A 25,460-nucleotide genomic window follows, 5' to 3' on the forward strand; every position below is an offset into this window, starting at 1 on the left:
GCTGTGTCACATCCCCTGTCACCTGCGGTGTCACCTGCTGTGTCACCTGCTGTGCCACCTGCTGTGTCACCTGCTGTGTCACTTCCTGTGTCACCTGCTGTGTCACCTGCTGTGTCACTTCCTGTGGCACTTGCTGTGTCACCTGCTGTGTCACCTGCTGTGTCACATTCTCTGTCACCTGCTGTGTCACTTCCTGTGTCACTTCCTGTGTCACCTGCTGTGTCACCTGCTGTGCCACCTGCTGTGTCACCTGCTGTGTCACTTCCTGTGTCACTTGCTGTATCACCTGCTGTGCCATTTGCTGTGTCACCTGCTGTGTCACTTCCTGTGTCACCTGCTGTGCCACCTGCTGTGTCACATCCTGTGTCACCTGCTGTGTCACCTGCTGTCACCTGCTGTGCCACCTGCTGTGTCACCTGCTGTGTCATTTCCTTTGTCACTTCCTGTGTCACCTGCTGTGTCACTTGCTGTGTCACCTGCTGTGCCACCTGCTGTGTCACCTGCTGTGTCACTTCCTGTGTCACTTGCTGTGCCACCTGCTGTGTCACCTGCTGTGTCACTTGCTGTGTCACCTGCTGTGTCACCTGCTGTCTCACCTGCTGTGTCACCTGCTGTGTCACTTCCTGTGTCACCTGCTGTCACCTGCTGTGTCACTTCCTGTGTCACCTGCTGTGTCACCTGCTGCGTCACTTCCTGTGTCACCTGCTGTGTCACCTGCTGTGTCACCTGCTGTGCCACCTGCTGTGTCACCTGCTGTGTGGCACCAGGCGGCCAGTCGCCCCCCTGTCACTCTCCTATCGCTCCTAGCGTGGTGTTCTGACACCAATGTGGACGCGTGGTCGTAAGAGGCGCGAGACTGCGGAACATTGCGCACAGCGGGGTCCGTGCGTCTACGGCGGGGGGGATGGAGGGACCGGCGGAGAGAGGGGAGGGAGGGAGGGGAGGGGTGAGTGGAAGAGAAGGAGAGGAGGGGGGCGGAGGGAGATGAGGTTGGGAGGGAGAGAGGGAGGGATGGGGGAGCGATGTGGAGAGGCGGCGGTGGTGGAGGTGGTGGGGGGTGCAATGAAGAGGGCGAGGCGCGGGGAGGTGCCGCTGGGCTAAGAGCCTCGTGTTTGTGTCTCAGTCAACCTCCTCGTGGGGCGCGGGGAGAGACAAGCGGGGGGGGGGGGTAGGGGGGGTAGGGGGGGGGGAGTGGCCTCGGGGCGAGCGGAGCCAACCGGAGAGCTCCCGGGGCGGGCGGCTCGGGGCCTCCGCGTGCGCTCCATAAACGCGGCGCGCAGCCCCGAGGGTTCCCCACCCCGGCAGCGCCGCTCAGCTCTCAACCCGGCCGCTCCCGCGGCTCGCGCGGCTCCCACGCCCCAGCGGCGCGACTCGACCCCCCCCCCCCCCATCCCAGCTCCACCGGCCCAGCTCGGCCAGCAGCAGCAGAGGAGTAAGGAGAAGCTGTCGGTTCCTCGGGCGGCAGCTGCTGCGTCTCCTACTCCGCCCCCGTCTTGCGCGGATTCATCCCGGGAGGACCCCCATCGGGGGGGGGGGGGGAGATCCACGGAGAAGAATCGTGCGAGAGACCGCGGGAGAGACCCCCCCCCATCACCACCACCACCACCCACTCCCCGTGGGGACACCTACGGGGAGACCCAGGGAGACAGCGGGAGAGACCCCGGGCGGAGAGACCCCGGGCGCGGAGAGACCCTGGGCGCGGAGAGACCCCGGGCGCGGAGAGACCCCGGGCGCGGAGAGACCCCGGGCGGAGAGACCCCGGCCGGGAGAGACCCCGGGCGGAGAGACCCCGGGCGCGGAGAGACCCCGGCCGGGAGAGACCCCGGGCGGAGAGACCCCGGGCGCGGAGAGACCCCGGGCGGAGAGACCCCGGCCGGGAGAGACCCCGGGCGGAGAGACCCCGGGCGCGGAGAGACCCCGGCCGGGAGAGACCCCGGGCGCAGAGAGACCCCGGGCGTGGAGAGACCCCGGCCGGGAAAGACCCCGGGCGGAGAGACCCCGGGCGCGGAGAGACCCCGGCCGGGAAAGTCCCCGGGCGCGGAGAGACCCCGGGCGGGAGCACGAGAATCCCGCGCCCATGACTCGCGCGCGGATCCGCGTCTCGGAACGGAAGCTCGCAAACCCTCGCAGAGTTTAGTGCGGAGAGAGGCGAACGTAGCGGAGAGCGGCGAGTGGGGGTGTTGAGACGCGGCTTGCGAGAGAGGAGAGAGCGGCGAGAGGAGCGCAACGCGGAGTAGCCAAGCGAGGCTGCCGGGACACGCGAATGGCGTTCCCGGGTCTGGGATGCGCCCCGATGCTCCGAGGCGTCGAGCGAGGAGGCCCTCGCCTCGACCCCGCGGGGAGCCCGCCCTGCGGTGGCGGTGGACACGGGGGGGGCACCTCGGGACCCCTTCTGGGGGCTACCGCCGCCTCCCTCCTGGGACTATACGCCAGTCCCTACGGGGGTGGCCAGGCGCTGTGTGGATACCTCCCCTACGCCGGCGAGCTGCACGGATTCTTCCCTCATCTGGTGAGTAGCTCACTCCAGCCCTGGGGTCGCGGGGTCTCACTCACGGCCAGCGAGGGGGGTGGGGTGGCTAGGGGGTAGGAGAGGGTCTACTTTGTGAGACACTTTGTGAGACTTCCCTCTCTCTTCTCGCTCTCGAAGCTCCGCCGGTCTTAGATGCTGGGCGCATCAATGTGAGGTTTAGCTTGCGATCATCGGCTGACTCGCCTTGCATCATGCCTCGTCTGGTTTGGTTGGTCACTTGGTGAGTCTCTCTGTGTGTGTCTCTATGTGTGTGTGTCTCTGTGTGTGTGTCTGTCTCTGTGTGTGTCTGTCTCTGTGTGTCTGCCTCTGTGTGTGTGTCTGTCTCTGTGTGTGTCTGTCTCTGTGTGTGTCTGCCTCTGTGTGTCTGTCTCTGTGTGTGTCTGTCTGTGTGTGTGTCTCTGTGTGTGTGTGTCTATCTCTGTGTGTGTGTCTCTCTGTGTGTGTCTCTGTGTGTCTCTCTCTGTATGTGTGTCTGTGTGTGTGTGTCTCTGTGTGTGTGTGTGTCTTTGTGTGTCTGCCTCTGTGTGTGTGCGTCTCTGTGTGTGTGTGTCTCTGTGTGTCTGTCTCTGTGTGTCTGTCTCTGTGTGTCTGTCTCTGTGTGTGTGTCTGTCTCTCTGTGTGTGTCTGTCGCTGTGTGTGTCTGTCTCTGTGGGTGTCTGTCTCTGTGTGTGTCTCTCTCTGTGTGTGTGTGGCTGTCTCTGTGTGTGTCTCTCTCTGTGTGTGTCTCTCTGTGTGCGTGTCTCTGTGTGTGTCTCTGTGTGTGTCTCTGTGTGTGTGTGTCTCTGTGTGTGTGTGTCTCTGTGTGTGTGTCGCTCTGTGTGTGTGTCTCTCTGTGTGTCTGTCTCTGTGTGTGTGTCTGTGTGTGTGTCGCTCTGTGTGTATGTGTCTCTCTGTGTGTCTGTCTGTGTGTGTGTCTCTGTGTGTGTGTGTCTCTGTGTGTGTGTGTCTCTCTCTCTCTGTGTCTGTGTGTGTGTCTGTCTCTCTGTGTGTGTGTCTCTCTCTCTCTGTCTCTGTGTCTCTCTGTGTGTGTGTCTGTCTCTGTGTGTGTCTGTCTCTGTGTGTGTGTCTGTCTCTGTGTGTGTGTCTCTCTCTGTGTGTGTATCTCTCTGTGTGTGTCTCTCTGTGTGTCTCTCTGTGTGTGTCTCTGTGTGTATGTGTCTCTCTGTGTGTCTGTCTCTGTGTGTGTCTCTCTCTGTGTGTCTGTCTGTGTGTGTGTCTGTCTGTGTGTGTCTGTCTGTCTCTGTGTGTGTGTCTCTGTGTGTGTGTCTCTCTGTATGTGTGTCTCTCTGTGTGTGTCTGTCTCTGTGTGTGTCTGTTTCTGTGTGTGTGTGTCTCTGTGTGTGTGTGTCTGTGTGTGTGTCTCTCTGTGTGTGTCTCTCTCTGTGTGTGTCTGTCTCTCTGTGTGTGTCTCTCTGTGTGTGTCTCTCTGCGTGTGTCTCTCTGTCTGTTTCTCTGTGTGTGTCTGTCTCTCGGAGCTGGATGTACATATCTCGCTATTTTTGGCAGCATCAAGGCGTCTAGAACGTAAGCAAACTCTTTAGCCACACGTGGGTGTGATTAATGCAAACTTGTTGGTGGCTTGCATGCAATCGGCATCTATTTGGTCTTTAAACATCTATAAAACACCTGTTTTATTGCCAGCAAGGGTCGAGCCTATTATAACTTTTTTTTCATATGTATGTATTCAAAATAAAGGTTTGTTTGGGCTAGATCGCGTGCATATAAATGCGTCCACTGACAATTGTTTTGGGTGTGCATTGTGTGAGGGTTTAATTTGTTTCAGCATCTTGCACACCGGCGTGCATGCGTGTGTGTGTGTCTGTCTCTCGCACACCGGTGTGCATGCTGGAGTAGTAAACTCATCGCCACGTTGTGTTGACGTGAAAAACCCCCTCCTAATGGTCGGATGCTTGCGGGTTACACGACACAATGATATTGACGCGATCTAAAACACCCACCCCCACGCCATCCTCTCCCCAAAAAAAAAACAACCTTCAAGATGAATAATATTGGTCAGCGAAAGCCGACTGCGTGTTAATGTGAATGTGTGTTGAACTTCTTACGCACCGTACGTAGCCAACCGTGCTCGAATGTGGCATGGGCGAGCGGCCGGCTGAGATTCCTGGCGGATCGGTGACTCACGAACCACCATGCATCATGGCTCACCTTGCACCATGGCTCACAATGCATCATGGCTCACAATGCATCATGGCTCACAATGCATCATGGCTCACCTTGCATCATGGCTCAGCTTGCACCATGGCTCACCATGCACCATGGCTCACCATGCACCATGGCTCACCTTGCATCATGGCTCACCTTGCATCACGAACCACCATGCACCATGGCTCACCTTGCACCATGGCTCACCTTGCATCATGGCTCACCTTGCATCATGGCTCACCTTGCATCACGAACCACCATGCATCATGGCTCACCTTGCACCATGGCTCACCTTGCATCATGGCTCACCTTGCATCATGGCTCACCATGCATCATGGCTCATCTTGCATCATGGCTCACCGTGCATCATGGCTCACCTTGCATCATGGCTCACCTTGCATCATGGCTCACCTTGCATCATGGCTCATCTTGCATCATAGCTCACCGTGCATCATGACTCACCTTGCATCATGGCTCACCTTGCATCATGGCTCACCGTGCATCATGACTCACCTTGCACCATGGCTCAGCTTGCACCACGAACCACCATGCATCATGGCTCACCTTGCACCATGGCTCACCATGCACCATGGCTCACCTTGCATCATGGCTCACCATGCATCATGGCTCACCTTGCATCATAGCTCACCATGCATCATGGCTCACCTTGCATCATGGCTCACCTTGCACCATGGCTCACCTTGCACCATGGCTCACCATGCACCATGGCTCACCTTGCATCATGGCTCACCATGCATCATGGCTCACCATGCATCATGGCTCACCTTGCACCATGGCTCACCTTGCATCATGGCTCACCATGCATCATGGCTCACCATGCATCATGGCTCACCATGCATCACAAACCACCTTGCATCATGGCTCACCATGCATCATGGCTCACCTTGCATCATGGCTCACCATGCATCACGGCTCACCATGCACCATGGCTCACCATGAATCATCGCTCACCTTGCACCATGGCTCACCTTGGGTCCGTTTGATTGGTCACTTGGCGAGTCGATGACTTAGAGAGTTCCTTGCCTGGTGAGTGACTGACTTAGAGAGTTCCTTACCTGGTGAGTCGCTGACTTAGAGAGTTCCTTGCCTGGTGAGTCACTGACTTAGAGAGTTCCTTGCCTGGTGAGTGACTGACTTAGAGAGTTCCTTACCTGGAGAGTTGCTGACTTAGAGAGTTCCTTACTTGGTGAGTGACTGACTTAGAGAGTTCCTTGCCTGGTGAGTCGCTGAATTAGAGAGTTCCTTACCTGGTGAGTCGCTGAATTAGAGAGTTCCTTACCTAGTGAGTCACTGACTTAGAGAGTTCCTTACCTGGTGAGTCGCTGACTTAGAGAGTTCCGTACCTTGTGAGTCGCTGACTTAGAGAGTTCCTTACCTGGTGAGTCGCTGGCTTAGAGAGTTCCTTACCTGGTGAGTCACTGACTTAGAGAGTTCCTTACTTGGTGAGTCGCTGACTTAGAGAGTTCCTTACCTGGTGAGTCGCTGGCTTAGAGAGTTCCTTGCCTGGTGAGTCGCTGACTTAGAGAGTTCCTTGCCTGGTGAGTCGCTGACTTAGAGAGTTCCTTGCCTGGTGAGTCGCTGACTTAGAGAGTTCCTTGCCTGGTGAGTCGCTGACTTAGAGAGTTCCTTACTTGGTGAGTCGCTGACTTAGAGAGTTCCTTGCATGGTGAGTCACTGACTTAGAGAGTTCCTTACTTGGTGAGTCGCTGACTTAGAGAGTTCCTTGCCTGGTGAGTCGCTGACTTAGAGAGTTCCTTACCTGGTGAGTCACTGAATTAAAGAGTTCCTTACCTGGTGAGTCGCTGACTTAGAGAGTCCCTTACTTGGTGAGTGACTGACTTAGAGAGTTCCTTACTTGGTGAGTGACTGACTTAGAGAGTTCCTTACCTGGTGAGTCGCTGACTTAGAGAGTTCCTTACTTGGTGAGTCACTGACTTAGAGAGGCCCTTACTTGGTGAGTCGCTGACTTACAGAGTTCCTTACCTGGTGAGTCGCTGACTTAGAGAGTTCCTTGCCTGGTGAGTCGCTGACTTAGAGAGTTCCTTGCTTGGTGAGTGACTGACTTAGAGAGTTCCTTACTTGGTGAGTCACTGACTTAGAGAGTTCCTTACCTGGTGAGTCGCTGACTTAGAGAGTTCCTTACCTGCTGAGTCACTGACTTAGAGAGTTCCTTGCTTGATGAGTCACTGACTTAGAGAGTTCCTTGCCTGGTGAGTCGCTGACTTAGAGAGTTCCTTGCTTGATGAGTCACTGACTTAGAAAGTTCTTTACTTGGTGAGTGACTGACTTAGAGAGTTCCTTACCTGGTGAGTCGCTGACTTAGAAAGTTCTTTACTTGGTGAGTGACTGACTTAGAGAGTTCCTTACCTGGTGAGTCACTGACTTAGGTGGTTCCTTGCATGGTGAGTGACTGACTTAGAGAGTTTCTTACCTTGTGAGTCGCTGACTTAGAGAGTTCCTTACCTGGTGAGTCGCTGACTTAGAGAGTTCCTTGCTTGATGAGTCGCTGACTTAGAGAGTTCCTTGCCTGGTGAGTCGCTGACTTAGAGAGTTCCTTGCTTGGTGAGAGACTGACTTAGAGAGTTCCTTGCCTGGTGAGTCGCTGACTTAGAGTGTTCATTACCTGGTGACTCGCTGACTTAGATAGTTCCTTACCTGCTGAGTCGCTGACTTAGAGAGTTCCTTACCTGGTGAGTCACTGACTTAGAGAGTTCCTTACCTGCTGAGTCGCTGACTTAGAGAGTTGCTTACTTGGTGAGTCACTGACTTAGAGAGTTCCTTACCTGGTGAGTCACTGACTTAGAGAGTTCCTTCCTTGGTGAGTGACTGACTTAGAGAGTTCCTTACCTTGTGAGTCGCTGACTTAGAGAGTTCCTTACCTGGTGAGTCGCTGACTTAGAGAGTTCCTTACTTGCCGAGTCGCTGACTTAGAGAGTTCCTTCCTTGGTGAGTGACTGACTTAGAGAGTTCCTTACTTGGTGAGTGACTGACTTAGAGAGTTCCTTACCTGGTGAGTCACTGACTTAGAGAGTTCCTTACCTGGTTAGTCGCTGACTTAGAGAGTTCCTTACCTGGTGAGTCGCTGACTTAGAGATTTCCTTACTTTGTAAGTCACTGCTATACACTACTATACACTACACTATACACTACACTATACACTACACTATACATGACACTTTACACTATACTCTACACTACACTATACACTACACTACACACTACACTATACACTACAATATACACTACACTATACACTACGATACATTACACTATACACTACTATACACTACACTACTATTCACTCCTGTCAACTCCTTATCAATGCCCAACCATATTACAGACCAATTCAGACCTTATTGGTCACCCCGTGTGCTCCTTATGAATCTCAACGCTCATCCTACAAAGTCACCATCACAAGGGAGACACACAAACAAAATAGACAAGACATCTTTGCACAGTGAAACAAGTAGCAGACTTTCGCGACCAATAGCATTCATCATATCGTTTCTTTGGGGTTAGATCGCGTTAATTTATGAAAGTGTCGTTACACCCACTACATTTGTAGTAGCTACGGGCCCCGCACTTTCAAGGGCCCCCGCGCTAAACGCTTTCGAGCTGTCAACTCCGGTTCGGTGATTCTGCGCTTGCTCTATCACTATAGTACTATACCGCCTTCGACTTTTATGAAGAACGACCGGGTGTTTAAGGCGAGCGGTTTGTCGTCGTATTATCTGGCTGCGTAGCAAATAAAAAAAAATACAATTACTTTACTACGCGAGTGAAAAAAATTCGTGTAACAATATTTACGGGGGTTTTTTTAAAGAAAAATATTCAGCGCCCCTTTATAACATCATGCTTCCCTGCCCCGCAACTCGCTTCATCCGGCACTGCTCACAGGTCCAATTCACTCGCTCGTCTCCCTGTCGCTCTGCGGTCGCTAACGTCTGCAAGCGGTCCCCTAGCTTGCACGAACTCGGCTCGTTGCTTCCTCCCTCCACACACACGTGGAGGTCTTCCGGTCGACGCCACACACCCGACGCATCCACCACCGCTGGGAGCTCCGCGCCTCCGCACGATTAACGCGGTCGGCTGCGTACGGCGCGAAAGAAATTCGCCGTGCGGCGACGCGCGTACCGCCACCAACACCGCAGCTCACAGCGACGCAATCGCTCAACCACTCGCACGAGTCTCGCTCGCTGTCACTCGCTGTCACTCGCCCACGGACTCAGCCACTCGGCCGCTTGCCCACTGACTGACCCACCACGGATGAACTCGCTCAATCGAAGACACAGTTTTGATAACAGCGCAGATTGTTGCTGGACGCTCGGCGTCTTTGGGGCCTGCGCTCGGTAAACGTCTCGGCTCTGGACCGGCGTCCCGTGCCACTGCTGTGTTCTGCTGTTCGCACGCAAATATGTACATGCTGTGTGTATGTACATGCTGTGTGTATGTACATGCTGTGTGTATGTACATGCTGTGTGTATGTACATGCTGTGTGTATGTACATGCTGTGTGTATGTATGTACATGCTGTGTGTATGTACATGCTGTGTGTATGCACATGCTGTGTGTATGTACATGCTGTTTGTATGTACATTCTGGCTGTATGTACATGCTGTGTGTATGTACGTGCTGGCTGTGTGTATGTATGTACGTGCTGGCTGTGTGTATGTACATGCTGTATGTATATATGTACATGCTGTGTGAATGTACGTGCTGGCTGTGTGTATGTACATGTTGGCTGTATGTATGTACGTGCTGGCTGTGTGTATGTACATGCTGTGTATATGTACATGCTGTGTGTATGTACATGCTGTGTGTATGTACATGTTGGCTGTATGTACGTGCTGGCTGTGTGTATGTACATGCTAGCTGTATGTATGTACATTATGGCTGTGTGTATGTACACGCTGTGTGTATGTACATGCTGTGTGTATGTACGTGCTGGCTGTATGTACATGCTGTGTGTATGTACATGCTGGCTGTGTATGTACATGCTGTGTGTATGTATGTACGTGCTGGCTGTGTGTATGTACGTGCTGGCTGTGTGTATGTATGTACGTGCTGGCTGTGTGTGTATGTACGTGCTGGCTGTATGTATGTACATGCTGTGTGTATGTACATGCTGTGTGTATGTACGTGCTGTGTGTATGTACATGCTGGCTGTGTGTATGTATGTACATGCTGTGTGTATGTACATGCTGTGTATCTTTACATCCTGTGTGTATGTATGTACATGCTGGCTGTGTGTATGTACATGCTGTGTGTATGTACGTGCTGGCTGTGTGTATGTACATGCTGGCTGTGTGTGTATGTACATGCTGGCTGTGTGTATATGTACATGCTGGCTGTGTGTATGTATGTATGTACGTGTTGGCTGTGTGTGTGTATGTACATGTTGGCTGTGTGTATGTACGTGCTGGCTGTGTGTATGTATGTACATTATGGCTGTGTGTATGTACATGCTGGCTGTGTGTATGTATGTACATGCTGGCTGTGTGTATATGTACATGCTGGCTGTGTGTATGTATGTATGTACATGCTGGCTGTGTGTATGTATGTACGTGCTGGCTATGTGTATGTACATGCTAGCTGTATGTATGCACATTATGGCTGTGTGTATGTACATGCTGGCTGTGTGTATGTATGTACGTGCTGACTGTGTGTATGTACATGCTAGCTGTATGTATGCACATTATGGCTGTGTGTACGTACATGCTGGCTGTGTGTATGTATGTACGTGCTGGCACACCAGATTAAGAACTGCTGCCTTACTAGTATATAATGCAGCGAAACGTCGGACTTGCCACGTGTTAAATCTGTGTGGATCGTTCCAGCTGTTGCTGCTACTGAAGCGGTAATAGATGGGCCACGTGGGTTCACCACGGGGCAACGTCATGAATTGGGCTCTGATGTCGGGTGGAGCAAGGGCGTACGACACGTAATAATTCACTTGCACGGTGATCTGAGGGACCGTCCATAAATGACGTCACGCACCGGGGGGGGGGGGGGGGTCAGACATTTGTGACTATGTGTGACGAGGGGGGAGGGGTTTCAGAAATTTGACGTCTCATCAAAATGCGCAACTTTAAATAAATATAGACAACACGTTCTACTGAATTAAGTAGACTTTTTAATAAATGTTTTCTCCTACAACATCAGAGTGCAGCGCCACATTAAATACGCACTACAATGACAATAGTTCAATAGTTTAAAGCGATATGAAGCATGTTTTATATATATTTGGGGGGGGGGGGGCAGAGCTTTGTGACGTCATATTTGAGGGGGGGGGGTCTGACTTTTTTTGACGGTGTGACGAAGGGGGGAGGGGGGGGGCAAAAATCGTCCAAAATCGCGTGACGTCATTTATGGACGGCCCTTCACCCAAACGGTCAATTGTGAATCAGCATTACTGCATTGGTGGCGAAAGCCTTGTGTGTTCACATAAATAATGTCGTCAAACAACTCACCTCTATGATCTCTCTAAGGCTGCCCCTCGTAGTTTATTGCCGGGCTGTGAATGTACGTGAGGAGCGGTGGCGCAGTGGTTTGGGCACTGCCCTGTTAACATCGGTGACATAACTGGACGAACCGGGCCTGGGCGTCCGCCAGGTTTACTCGGCCTCAAATGAGTAACTAACTGGCGCGGTGTGTTAAACATCGCTGTGACCAGCCCCTTCGAGTGCTCGCTAGCAGCACTTGCCCCCAGCAGCCCGTGGAGGCTGCAACGGGAGAGATCTTTTGTGCGTTGTGCCTCGTGTGGGGGATTTGCTTTGAGAGCGCTGGCGCAGTTGTGTTAGCGCACCGAGCTAAGGACCCGGGCGAAGAGAGTTCTATGTCGAGCTCACGGCCCAACATCAGTGACGAATACCGCGCATGAACCGGTCATGGGCCCTCCCCTGGGCTGTCTGTGTGTTCAAATTCACACTGGGGAGACAAAGGCGGCCGTGGGGTTGGCGCCGGGGGGAACCGGCGCTAATAGGCGCTCTCGAACAACACTGTGCAGCCAGCAGCCCCATGTCGGCTTATCCAGGAGATCATTGCCTTGGCCGCTCTGTGTTGCATTGCGCATGTGCGTTGAACGTCTTTCGCACCGTACGTAGCCAACCGCGCTAATTGGGACGTGCGATCTCGATGATATAAAAGTGCATCGCTCCGGGTGCTTCCTTAACGTCGTGAAGGAAGAGAGCGTTCCAGACGGCCGCAGAAGCGCCGCCGCCGTCTGTTCGATGATGAGTGGAGTTCACGTGGGTGATTTCAGCCTATAGAGGGCACTCGGTACCCTTGTGTATACACTGCACGTGGGTATACCTTGTGTATACACTGCGAGTATGTATACCTTGTGTATACACTGCACGTGTGTATACTTTGTGTATACACTGCACGTGTGTATACCTTGTGTATACACTGCACGTGGGTATACCTTGTGTATACACTGCACGTGTGTATACCTTGTGTATACACCGCACATGTGTATACCTTGTGTATACACTGCACTCGGTACCCTTGTGTATACACTGCACGTGTGTATATCTTGTGTATACACTGCACGTGTGTATACCTTGTGTATACACTACACGTGTGTATATCTTGTGTATACACTACACGTGTGTATACCTTGTGTATACACCGCACATGTGTATACCTTGTGTATACACTGCACGTGTGTATATCTTGTGTATACACTGCACATGTGTATACCTTGTGTATACACTGCACGTGTGTATACTTTGTGTATACACTGCACGTGTGTATACCTTGTGTATACACTGCACGTGTGTATGCTCCATAATGTAGGGGGGGGGGGGTTTGGGTGAGATCGCGTCAATTTAAATGTCCTTAAAGCCCACCACCACCCGACACAGCCAAGGGGCCGTCCATAAATGACGTCACGCGATTTTGGACGATTTTTTACCCCCTCCCCTCCTCGTCACACGGCGTCACAAAAAGTCAGACCCCCCCCTCAAATATGACGTCACAAAGCTCTGCCCCCCCCCCACCCCCCCAAAATAAAACATGCTTCAAATCGCTTTAAACTGTTGTCATTGTAGTGCGTATTTAATGTGGCGCTGCACTCTGATGTTGTAGGAGAAAACATTTATTAAAAAGTCTATTGAATTCAGTAGAACGTGTTGTCTATATTTATTTAAAGTTGCTCAAACGCCCCCCCCCCTCGTCACACATCGTCACAAATGTCTGACCCCCCCTAGATGCGTGACGTCATTTATGGACGGCCCCAATTAGTTAGGGTTGTGTCACGTAAACAGAACGTGACCAATTCGTCACTAGCACAGCACAAGTGCATAGGAGTGCAGTGTATAGTGTAGTGTATAGTGCAGTGTATAGTAGTGTAGTGTATAGTGTAGTGTATAGTGTAGAGTATAGTGTATAGTGTAGTGTATAGTGTAGTGTATAGTGTAGTGTACAGTAGTGTAGTGTATAGTATAGTCGTGTAGTATATAGTAGTGTATAGTAGTGTAGTGTATAGTGTAGTGTATAGTGTAGTGTATTGTAGTGTAGTGCATAGTGTAGTGTATAGTAGTGTAGTGTATAGTAGTGTAGTGTATAGTGTAGTGTATCGTGTAGTGTATAGTGTAGTGTATAGTGTATAGTCGTGTAGTGTATAGCGTAGTGTGTAGTCGTGTAGTGTATAGTGTAGTGTATAGTGTAGTGTATAGTGTAGTGTATCGTGTAGTGTATAGTGTAGTGTATACGAGTACAGCACTATCGGAGAGGGTGAATCCACAGCGTTTACAATTTAATTGGCTGTGTCGGGTGGTGGCGGGTTTTATATATTTACGCGATCTAACCCCTCTTATGGATGACATTGGTAGCGAAAGTCTACGGTGTTAAATGTGTGTATACTGTATGAGTGTCCATGTTAACATGCATTTATGTGTGTACGTGTGTGCGTATGTCCACGTGTGCGCGTATGTTTAAGGCTATACGGGCAATTGTTATATTTGTACGTGTATAGTACTATCTTTAATCTGGTTAAAATTTGTGGCGGTTTTTTTTAAACATAACCGGTAACCGCGTGGTGGAAAACCGCTTTGTGTGTTTTTTTTAAACCGGTTAATACGGGTTCGCCGCACATACATAAATATCTGCAGCGGTAAACGTGAGATGTTTTTTGTCTTGTTAAACAAATTTTTACTGAGAAAAACCAAAGCAACTTGCCACAATCGAGCGCGACTTGAAATAATGGGACAAACCCGGCTCCGACAATAACAATAATCTTGGCATTGTCTTTGAAACTGACGGCGGCCTGCTCTCACCAGCGGTGTCGGACCATGGAATAACGCCAAAAGGCGAAGGGTAACAAAGACAAGGCGAGTATCAGAGCACTTAGAGCTCGGGTCGAGATGATGTATCTATTCCTTTGTGCCAGTATCAAAAATGATGACAAAGAAGAAGAGGGTTTTACCCTTCGTGGAAATAAAACTTGTGTTAAGATTTTGACTTAAAGCTTTCGTGACTGCAGGGATTCATATTCTTGGTTCTTTCGGTAAAGTCACCACGTAGAAGGGAAACAATGAAATGATAAAAAACAATAAAATTATCTTCTACGTGACTTTACCGAAAGCACCAAGATTATGGTGTTAAGAGGTTCAAACCTTTTTGCAAGGAATCAAGCGTGCATTAACCACACGTACTTATAGTAAACATGCAGTCTGATAGAAGGTATGCACTTCAGCGTATGTATGGGGGGGGGGGGTACGGCAGTGCAGTACAACGGATGTCGCCGAGCGACGAGATCCACGGAGTCGTTGACCGCCCCCCTCTCTCACCCGCTAACCCCCCCCCCCCTACCAGGCCTCTCCGCTGGACGTGAAGGGCGGCCTAGGGCCGGGCCTCGTGTCGTGCGGCCCTGCCGCCCAACCTCCGGGCCTCTACGGCCTCTACCCGGGGCCCCCCGCGGGGCCCCCGCCGGGCTGCTTCTCGCCGTACGGCCTCGGCGGCGACCACGGGCGGCCCAAGAACGCGACGCGCGAGAGCACGGCCACGCTCAAGGCGTGGCTGAGCGAGCACCGCAAGAACCCCTACCCCACCAAGGGCGAGAAGATCATGCTGGCCATCGTCACTCGCATGACGCTCACGCAGGTGCGGCGGTGGTGGCTGTGGTGGTGGCCGTGGTGGTGGCTGTGGTGGTGGTGGTGCCTGTGGTGGTGGCCGTGGTGGTGGCGGTTGTTGCGGTGGTGGCGGTGAATGTCTTGGTGGAGGCGGTAACGGCGGTGGAGGCGGCGTTGCGGCGGTGATTGTGGTGGTGCCGGTGATTTTGGTGGTGCCGGTGATTGTGGTGGTGCCGGTGATTGTGGTGGTGCCGGTGATTGTGGTGGTGCCGGTGATTTTGGTGGTGCCGGTGATTGTGGTGGTGCCGGTGATTGTGGTGGTGCCGGTGATTTTGGTGGTGCCGGTGATTGTGGTGGTGCCGGTGATTGTGGTGGTGCCAGTGATTGTGGTGGTGCCGGTGATTTTGGTGGTGCCGGTGATTGTGGTGGTGCCGGTGATTTTGGTGGTGCCGGTGATTGTGGTGGTGCCGGTGATTTTGGTGGTGCCAGTGATTTTGGTGGTGCCGGTGATTGTGGTGGTGCCAGTGATTGTGGTGGTGCCGGTGATTTTGGTGGTGCCGGTGATTGTGGTGGTGCCGGTGATTTTGATGGTGCCGGTGATTTTGGTGGTGCCGGTGATTGTGGTGGTGCCGGTGATTTTGGTGGTGCCAGTGATTGTGGTGGTGCCAGTGATTGTGGTGGTGCCGGTGATTTTGGTGGTGCCGGTGATTTTGGTGGTGCCGGTGATTGTGGTGGTGCCGGTGATTGTGGTGGTGCCGGTGATTGTGGTGGTGCCGATGATGTCGGTGATGACACCGTCATTGACCCCGTGTGCCCCCTCCCGCCCCGCGCCGCCCCTCAGGTCTCCACGTGGTTCGCAAACGCGCGGCGCCGCCTCAAGAAGGAGACGCGCGGCGGCCCCCGCGACGCGGACGACCTCGAGACGAGCGCCAGCGACGACGGCTGCGGCGGGGGGCGAGGCGGGGGAGGGGGCGAGGGGGAGGGAGGGGCAGCGGTGGTCGGTGCGGGAGGCCTCCGTGACCCCGAGCGACCCCCGCCCGGGTCGTGGACACGCAGGGACGAGGAGGAGGAGGAGGACGACGACGACGACGACCTGGAGATCGACCTCGAGAACAGCGACGGGGAGCAGCGGCGGCGGCGGCAGCAAGAGGAGGAGGAGCGGCAGCGCGGCGGCCTGCACGGGCGACTCCTGGGCGCGGAGAGGCGCCGCGCCAGCAGCAGCAGCGGCAGCAGCGGCGGCGACGACGACGACGAGGGGGAGTCGGAGTGCGAAGGGCGCAGCGGCACGGGGGGGGGTCGGAGGTCGCCCGCGGGGCCCGCATCCCCCATGCGGGCGGCGGCCCTCGCGGAGAGGAGGGCGGCGGACGAGGGGCACCGGCGGCGGCGGCAGCAGCAGCAGCAGCAGCCGCCAAAACCCAAGATCTGGTCCCTGGCAGAGACGGCGGCCGCCCCGGACGCGCCCAGGGGCGCGCTCGCCCCGCTCCTCGCCTACGCCGCTGCGCGGCCCTCGCGAGGCTTCTCCGCCTGGGAGGCCGTGCTGCCCAGGGGCCCCGGCCTCCTGCAGGGGCCCCTAGACGGTGCCCGGGACGGGCCCCGGCTCATGGACTCCACGATTGCGGAGTGCAGGACAGGTGCGTGTGTCTCTTCACGTGTGTGTCTCTCCTGTCCGTCCACGTGCGTCTCTTCGTGTGTACCTGTCTGTCCGTCCACGTGCGTCTTTTCACGTGTGTGTCTGTCTGTCTGTCCGTCCACGTGTGTCTCTTTGTGTGTCTGTCTGTCTGTCCACGTGTGTCTCTTCGTGTGTCTGTCTGTCCACGTGTGTCTCTTTGTGTGTCTGTCTGTCCACGTGTGTCTCTTCGTGTGTCTGTATGTCTGTCCACGTGCGTCTCTTCGTGTCTGTCTGCCCGTCCACGTGTGTCTCTTCGTGTGTCTGTCTGTCCGTCCACGTGTGTCTCTTCGTGTGTCTGTCCGTCTGTCCACGTGTGTCTCCGCGTGTGTCTGTCTGTCTGTCCACGTGTGTCTCCGCGTGTGTCTGTCTGTCCGTCCACGTGTGTCTCTTCGTGTGTCTGTCCGTCCACGTGTGTCTCTTCGTGTGTCTGTCTGTCCACGTGTGTCTCCGCGTGTGTCTGTCTGTCTGTCCACGTGTGTCTCCGCGTGTGTCTGTCTGTCTGTCCACGTGCGTCTCTTCGTGTGTCTGTCTGTCTGTCCATCCACGTGCGTTTCTTTGTGTATCTGTCTCTCTGTCCACGTGCGTCTCTTTGTATGTCTGTCCGTCCACGTGCGTCTCTTCGCGGGGATAGGGAGACGATGCCGACACCTCCCCCCATCACCCCCCCCCCCCCCCCCGCTTGTTCCCTCTCTCCGTTGCAGAATTCCTCCGCGTGGCGACGCCGTAGCTGGCACGGCGCTCGTTCTGGGACGCGGTGCGAGATGCTCCCTCACGTGCGGGCCTCCCGCGAGGACCCCAGGTGTAGGGGTCCGGGGGGGGTCCGGGGGGGGTCCGGGGGGGTCCGGGGCCCCTAGCGGAACGCTCGAGGACACAGCCTCAGGATTGGGTGCCGCTCCACGTGGGGAGCTGCCCCCCCAGGACAGGGGTCGAGGGGCTACGGATCCCTGCCGAAGGCCCCCCCCCGCCCCCAGCGAAGGGGTTCTCACGGGGGGATTGCGCAGATCCCCGGCGGGGACCCTCGGGCAAGTGGGGGTGGGGGGGGGGGTTCACCGCGGGGCAGCGTGGGGGGGGGGGTGCCCGGCAGGCCCCGTGGACATGGCGGGACTGTGTGCGTGGGGGACGAGCCGGGACGTGGGCGCGGCGCGCGCGCGTGCCGTGTACAGAGTGGGCGCCGCGAGGGCTCCGCGCTGCCTCCTGTGCCGCTGCGTTGTCGATTTTTGGAATAAAACCACTCGTGGCCCACGATCCTCCTCCTCCCTGCCGCCACGCCGGCGGTTTCTTTGTCTCCTGCGAGGGCTCCCCCCCAGCCTGCCCCCCCCCACCCTGCCCCCCCACCATGCCCCCCCACCCTGCCCACCCCACCATGCCCCCCACCATGCCCCATACTGCCCCACCACCACCAAACAGGGGGACATCGTACGCACGCCACTCACACAGAAAGGACATCCGAGTCGGGAATCGAACCCAGGGCTGCCCCTCCTTGCTTGGAGGCCACGCGAGTTTAGAAAGACGACGCTTTCCCTTTGAACATGTCCCCCCCCCCCCCCCCCCCGGTGTGTGTGTGTCTCCTCTGCGTCTCCTCTGTGTCTCTGTGTCTCTGCTGTTGTCGTGGGGGGGGGGGGGGGGATGTGGTCACGATCCATGTTCGGGTAAATTCTGGCGCCCGCGGTTCGAGAAACAAATTTCATAATTGCCCGGCACATTCGTCGCCTAGCGTTATAATTTACCCGGTGATAATTAATGTTTGAATACTACCTTTTTTTACGAGCTAATATTTATCCCTAATTGCGCAGTAAAAGTTTCGGATGGTGCTTTTATGCCCTCGGTTTAGGCGACGTGATTTATTGATTATGATCGTGATCGTAATCGTAAAACTCGCACGCACGCACGGATAATAAACATTCGACTCCAGGAGTTTTGTTTGCAGCCCACAACCCCCCCCTCCCCCCCCGTCACTTGCCGGTGGGGAGTGGTGGCACTGTGGTCAGCGGCACTGAAGCGCCAAACCCGCCGACGACCCGAGTTTGGTGCCGCGGTGGTGAGATGTTAACTACCTCGCCTGGTGTGCAGGAAGTTCGTGGGTTCGATCCCGATCCCTGACGCCTGCTGTGTATTTGGAGTTTGCGTGTCTCTCTCTCATCATCATCACGGTGGCTAGGAGATGTTAACTACCTCGCCTGGTGTGCAGGAAGTTCGTGGGTTCGATCCCGATCCCTGACGCCTGCTGTGTATTTGGAGTTTGCGTGTCTCTCTCATCAGCATCATCACGGTGGCTAGGAGATGTTAACTACCTCGCCTGCTGCTGCTGCTGTATATGTGGAGTTTGCGTGTATCTCTCTCTCATCATCATCACGGTGGCTAGGAGATGTTAACTACCTCGCCTGGTGTACAGGAGGTCGTGGGTTCGATTCCGATCCCTGACGCCTGCTGCTGTATATTTGGAGTTTGCGTGTCTCTCTCTCTCTCATCCCGTGGTCGCGTGGATTTTTCTCCGGGTCCTCCGGTTTTTTTCCCTCCACATTTAAGAGTCAACGTCACCACGCGTTCAGAGTGTTTGGCTGTGCTGCTACACACTTCCAGACGATGATGACGATGATGATGACGATGATGAAGCCACTTTCGTTGAGCTGTCATTTGTGAGAGCCTGGGTCGCTTCAGAAAAAGGAGCCACGTAGCTCAAGTGGGCCTTACCTGGTGCAATAAAAAAAGAGTTTAGCAGTTTAAAGATGCAATCCCCCTGGCCACGGCTGACTTCCAGCGGATTTCCTCGCGATATCTGGACTGCCACCAACCCCTGCTCAGCGCTGCTGTTCGTGCTGCCTGGATACCAAGGGTTAACTCTTCCACCACGGTTAGCAGTGGGGTAGCGATGGAGCGTGGGGGTTGGTGGTGGTGATGGTGGGGAGACTGAGTGGATGGCGGTGGGGGGGGGGGCGCGGATTAATGATGAGTGGCGATTTCGCGAGCGGCTATAGCTGTGGAGGAGAGAGAGGGGACCAGGCCACCCCACACCCCTCGCCACGTTCCCCGTCACCACGCGAGCCTCAATCCCTGCACCCTTGATAGCGGCCGTCGCCATCCCAGTGACTCCGCGTGCTGCTGATGATGATGACGACGATGATAGCCCCCTCTCTATCAGAGCCCTGGCAGCAGCAGCAGCAGATTTGGAAGTGCGGCCTCAAGACTCCCTCCTTTCTCCTGCTGCTCCTCGTGTCAAGATCTCCCTCGCTCGCTTTCATCCACCGCGCGTTCATCTGCCGGGCCACGCGTTCACCTGCCATGCGTTCATCTGCTGGGCCACGCGTTCATCTGCCAGGCCACGCGTTCATCTGCCGTACATTCATCTGCCGGGCCACGCATTCATCTGCCATGCGTTCATCTGCCGTGTGTTCATCTTCCGGGCCACACGTTCATCTGCCGTGCATTAATCTGCCTGGCCACGCATTCATCTGCCGTGCGTTCATCTGCCGTGCGTTCATCTGCCAGGCCACACGTTCATCTGCCAGGCCACGCGTTCATCCGCTGCGCGTTTATCTGCCGGAGCCACAGCTGCTGCTGCTTCTCCGGCAGGTCCTGATCAGGCCCCTGGGGGAGGGTGATCAGAGTTTGGGGGGGGGGGGGTGCGGGGCGATGAGGGGTGGAGGTTGGTGGGGTGGGAGGCGGTGGTTTTATTGGCCCTCAAATCACAGGGCCCTGCCGTCTGTAAGTATTTGACCCGGCTCACCTCGTCCCCAGGTTCTTAATTGCATGGCCTTTTCATCTGCGGCCAGGGTCGGGGTTCAAATGTCAGTGTGGGCGAGGCGGCCAGGGCTCTCCACCTCGGTGACAGAAGCTACCGCTCTCACTCATCGCAAGACGTCCTGGCGGGGCCCATACCGGGGCCCACCGCTCACCATCTCAAGCCGCTCGCCATCACAGCCCAATCACCATCTCACTGAGCCACTCACCATCTCACGGAGCCACTCAGCATCTCAACCCACTCGCCATCACAGCCCAATCACCATCTCACGGAGCCACTCACCATCTCAAGCCACTCACCATCACAGCCCACTCACCATGTCACGGAGCCACTCACCATCTCAAGCCACTCACCATCTCAAACCGCTCACCATCACAGCCCAACCACCATGTCACGGAGCCACTCACCATCTCAAGCACCTCACCATCTCAAGCAACTCACCATCTCAAGCCGCTCACCATCTCAAGCCACTCACCATCTCAAGCCACTCACCATCTCAAGCCGCTCACCATCTCAAGCCGCTCACCATCTCACGGAGCCACTCACCATCTCAAGACACTCACCATCTCACGGAGCCACTCACCATCTCAAGACACTCACCATCTCAAGCCACTCACCATCTCAAGACACTCACCATCTCAAGCCACTCACCATCTCAAGACACTCACTATCTCAAGCCACTCACCATCTCAATCCACTCACAATCACAGCCCACTCACCATCTCAAGCCACTCACCATCTCAAGCCACTCACCATCTCAAGCCACTCACCATCTCAAGCCACTCACCATCTCATGCCACTCACAATCACAGCCCACTCACCATCTCAAGCCACTCACCATGTCAAGCCACTCACCATCTCAAGCCACTCACAATCTCACGGAGCCACTCACCATGTCAAGCCACTCACCATCTCAAGCCACTCACCATCTCAAGCCACTCACCATCTCATGCCACTCACAATCACAGCCCACTCACCATCTCAAGCCACTCACCATGTCAAGCCACTCACCATCTCATGCCACTCACAATCACAGCCCACTCACCATCTCAAGCCATTCACCATGTCAAGCCACTCACCATCTCAAGCCACTCACAATCTCACGGAGCCACTCACCATGTCAAGCCACTCACCATCTCAAGCCACTCACCATCTCAAGACACTCACCATCTCACGGAGCCACTCACCATGTCAAGCCACTCACCATCTCAAGCCACTCACCATCTCACGGTGCCACTCACCATCTCAAGCCACTCACAATCACAGCCCACTCACCATCTCAAGCCACTGACCATCTCAAGCCGCTCACTGGGAGGAGGCGAGGGGACCCACAGACCCTGGGAGCGTGAGCGAGGAGGAGGAGGGGGTTGCCTGGGGCCCTCGCAGAGAGGTGGGGGCGGGTAGCGCGGCGTTGAGGTCACCTCTTGGACGGAGTCCACGAGGCCACTCCGATGTAAACGCTGAGGCAGAGAGAGAGAGGAGACCGAGCGAGAGAAAATAACAAATAAACGACTCCCAAAAGCCGCACGGCTGGACGCGTGGGTCGGGGCGTAATCCGCCTAATGACAGCCACGGCCACGGCCACCGCCGAGTTCTGCGGCTGCTGGGCCCAAAGGGGGGGGGGCGAGGTGGGGGGGGGGGCGATGTGGGGGGGGGGCCGCCCCATCAACAACAAATCCGTCGCGTAAATCAGCGACGAGCGGTCGCGGGGAATCAATGCGGAGTGACGCGCATCGACAACAGCAGCAGCAGCAGAAGAAGCTTCAGGAGCAGCGGCCGCCTCTTAATTAAAGCGAGCGCCTTTAATTGTCCCGGGTGGGCAGACGCGGGGTTGGGACGGGCAGATTTGGCGAGTGGCGTAGGGGGAGGAGGGGAGTGGGGTGGGAGGGGGGTGGAGCGGTGAGGATGGCGAGACCCCCCCCCCACTCCCCCGCGTGGGCAGCAATGGGGGGCACGGGAGGGAACCGCGTGGTGGTGGACATGATGGAGCCGAGTGTACCAACACCGCCACCAGCCACTCGTGTGCCCTTGTTAGCTTGGCCTTCACAGATGCAACTCGCTAACATCACTTTGCCCCAGCAGTCTGTTGAAGGCTGTACGGGGGATCTTTGTCTTTGTACACGTGGGTGAGCGGTGGTGTAGCGGTCAGCGCTGTGCTGCGAACCCGGCATCCCGAGTTCAATTCCCGCTCACGGCCAACATCGGTGACAATTATCTGAGCCGGTCGTGCGCCTCCCCTAGGTCGACTCGGCCTCAAATGAGTAGCTGACGCGGTGTGTAAACATCGCCACTGGGGGAGACAAAGGCGGCCGGGCGTGGTGCTGGCCTCCCACCCCCTCGTGTGACGTTCCGGCCTTCACAGGTGCTGCTCGCTAACAGCACTTGCCCCAACAGTCTGTTACAGGCTACACGGGGGATTTTTGGTGTATGCGTGGGTGTCGTCCGTGGGTGCTGGATAGGGCTGAACGATTAATCGATTTCAAATCGAAATCGCAATTTGAAACAATGCGATTAGCAAATCGCAAAGGCTGCGATTTTTTAGCGATTTGAAAAGTCCTATTTCTTTCTTATTTGAATTGTTTTATTATTTTATTATTATAACTTTATTTATTTAACTTAACGATTGTTCTACGTTTGATTGTTCTATATCAATTAAAATATTTTAATAAATACATGTTGGAAGCAATTCGTATCTTTAAAGTTCTCATCCTTGTCTTAGAATATATAGAGCAGTTCATATTTTGATTGTATCACGTGGTATAAATGCTCCATCACATGTTTTATATCTATTACACAGTGAATATTGAACTGAAGCTTGACAAATTTAATCGCAAATCAAATCGCAATCGCAATATCTGTCAGAAAAATAGCAATTAAGATATTTTCCCCAAATCGTTCAGCCCGAGTGCTGGAGCCTCTGTGGCTCGAGACGGATGGCCGTGGCTCGGCGCGGTCACTCGAGAGGCGAGTCGCGTGGGGGGGGGGGGGTCTCCGCTCTCTCCTTGCCCCCCTGGAAGTTCGGATGACACTCTCGGCGAGATACCAAGCGGTCTCTGCGGCCATCGAGGCTTCAATTCTCAGCGCCGCACACCACATCCAGAATCAGAATTTGTATTCACAACTGGAGAAATCCGATGAGCTATAGAGCTCCGTTTTCACGGATTCCCCCCCCCCCACCCGGTACGTTACAACAAGCGGGTTGTCCATCACGGAATCACATTCCCCTCCTAACCCCTCCTTCTCACCCGCCTCTCTTACTCCATCTCGCCACCATGCTCGCCTCGCCCTCCAGCTCATCGCCTTGAATATAACCAACAACATAGCACGGTCTTTATAAACAATAAGAATAGGTTCTGCGCTTTCTGGCAATGAAACGGGTGTTAAGATGTTGAACACCAAATTGATACATTTTTTTATTGCCAGAAAGAGTAACAACCTACTGTTGTGTTTTATTCTTAGCTCTTTCGGTAAAGTCACGTTGAAGGGAAACAATAAAATAATAAAATAAATATAAAACAATAAAAAATTCTCACGACGTTTCGACCATAACACAAACGGTCATCATCAGGTGTGAAAACCAACGGCAAGAAACATTTGAAATAAGTGGCGGGTTGCATTTATTTTTAATAAATGTTTCTTGCCGTTGGTTTTTCACACCTGATGATGACCGTTTGTGTTATGGTCGAAACGTCGTGAGAATTTTTATTGTTTTATATATATTTTATTATTTTATTGTTTCCCTTCAACGTGACTTTACCGAAAGAGCTAAGAATATGAATTACTGCAGTCACGAAAGCTTTAAATCAAAATTTACTGTTGTGTTTTCATACTTTGATACTGGCAAAATAAAGGTCCCGTTTTTTTTTGTTTACGTAGAAACGGCATTAATCAGAGTCGTGTCCGTCTTCAGGGGCCTGTCTCATTCACCTGGGTCGCACGAGGTAGCCTCTGTGCGACCGTGGGAAACCGCAGAATACCCCTCAAAACCAGTGCCGCATGACCCTCGTAGCAAAATTGGCTACAAATGTAGTAGCTACAAGTGTAGTAGCTACATATGTAGTAGTAGATACATGTAGTAGTAGCTACTACAAATGTAGTAGCTACTACTACATGTGTAGTAGCTACTACATATGTAGTAGTAGATACATGTAGTAGCAGCTACTACATATGTAGTAGCTGCTACTACCATAGTAGTACTACATAGTAGTAGCAGCTACTACATATGTAGTAGCTGCTACTACATGTAGTAGCAGCTACTACATGTGTAGTAGCTACTACTACATTTGCAGTAGCTACACAAATGTAGTAGCTACGGACCCCGCACTTTCAAGGGCCTAAACGCTTTCAAGCTGTCAATTGCGGTTCAGTGGTTCTGCACTAGCTCTATTACTATAGTACTATACCGCCTTCGACTTTTACGAATGACTGGGTGTTTAAGGTTAGCGATTTGTCGTATTTATCTGGCTGTATAGCAAATTAAAAAAAAATACAATTACTTTACTATGCGATTTAAAAATTTGCTTTAATATTTATGTGTTTTTTTTAGTAATTTAGGGCCCGATGTAAAGCTTTCGTGACTGCAGGGATTCATCTTCTTGGTTCTTTCTGTAAAGTCACGTTGAATGGAAATAAAATAATAAAAATAAAACAAACTAATTATTTTATAATATAATAAAATAATAAAAATAACACATTATTATTTTATAACATAATTATTTTATGTTTTATTTTTATTATTTTATTTCCATTCTACGTGACTTTACCGAAAGTACCAAGAAGATGAATTTAGGGCCCCTTTTGAACAATTTGCTACAGGCCCCGCACTCGCTTAACCCCGTTACTGCCCTCCTCACCCTCCACGGTACAGAGAGGGGGTGACGGTGGTGGTTGCCTCCGTGAGAGTCTCCCCAATCTTCCCGTTTCGCCACTGAGAGTCCTCAAGGACTGTGCCGTCAATCACCGGGGGGAGGGGAGGGGTGGGGGACGCATTCCCGAGATGTTAACGCGCGCGTGTGCGTGTGGGGGACAGGACCCGGGGGGGGGGGGGGCGGGCGGGGGGGGCTTTTAGGGGCTAAATATACAGAGAGGGGTGGGAGGAGGGGGGCAGCCGGTGACCCCGTGACCCGGAGAGACACGTGTCCTTCAAGGAGACACGGCAGCGTGGAGACGCGAGTGACATCGTCCTCACACAACAACAAACAACAACAAACAATGGTAGAACCCCTCTTAACGACTAATCGTTTCACGACGAGCCTCCTAGAGCCCA

The 25,460-nt window shown here is 53.9% G+C and overlaps 1 protein-coding gene across 1 annotated transcript; it reads left to right on the plus strand.

Annotated features, from left to right (window-relative positions):
• The first annotated feature begins 2,261 nt into the window (after window positions 1-2,261).
• LOC116955992 (uncharacterized) lies at window positions 2,262-17,700 on the plus strand. Its single transcript, XM_032977379.2, has 4 exons — window positions 2,262-2,509; window positions 14,530-14,817; window positions 15,628-16,417; window positions 17,157-17,700. The coding sequence occupies exons 1-4, from the start codon at window positions 2,264-2,266 to the stop codon at window positions 17,180-17,182; spliced, it is 1,350 nt and encodes a 449-aa protein (XP_032833270.2). The 5' UTR covers window positions 2,262-2,263; the 3' UTR covers window positions 17,183-17,700.
• Window positions 17,701-25,460: the final 7,760 nt, after the last annotated feature.

The sequence above is a fragment of the Petromyzon marinus genome, chromosome 63, assembly GCF_048934315.1.
Source record: "Petromyzon marinus isolate PM22_M1 ecotype Great Lakes invasive population chromosome 63, UKy_Petmar_22M1.pri1.0, whole genome shotgun sequence".
NCBI classification, from domain to species: Eukaryota; Metazoa; Chordata; class Hyperoartia; order Petromyzontiformes; family Petromyzontidae; genus Petromyzon; species Petromyzon marinus.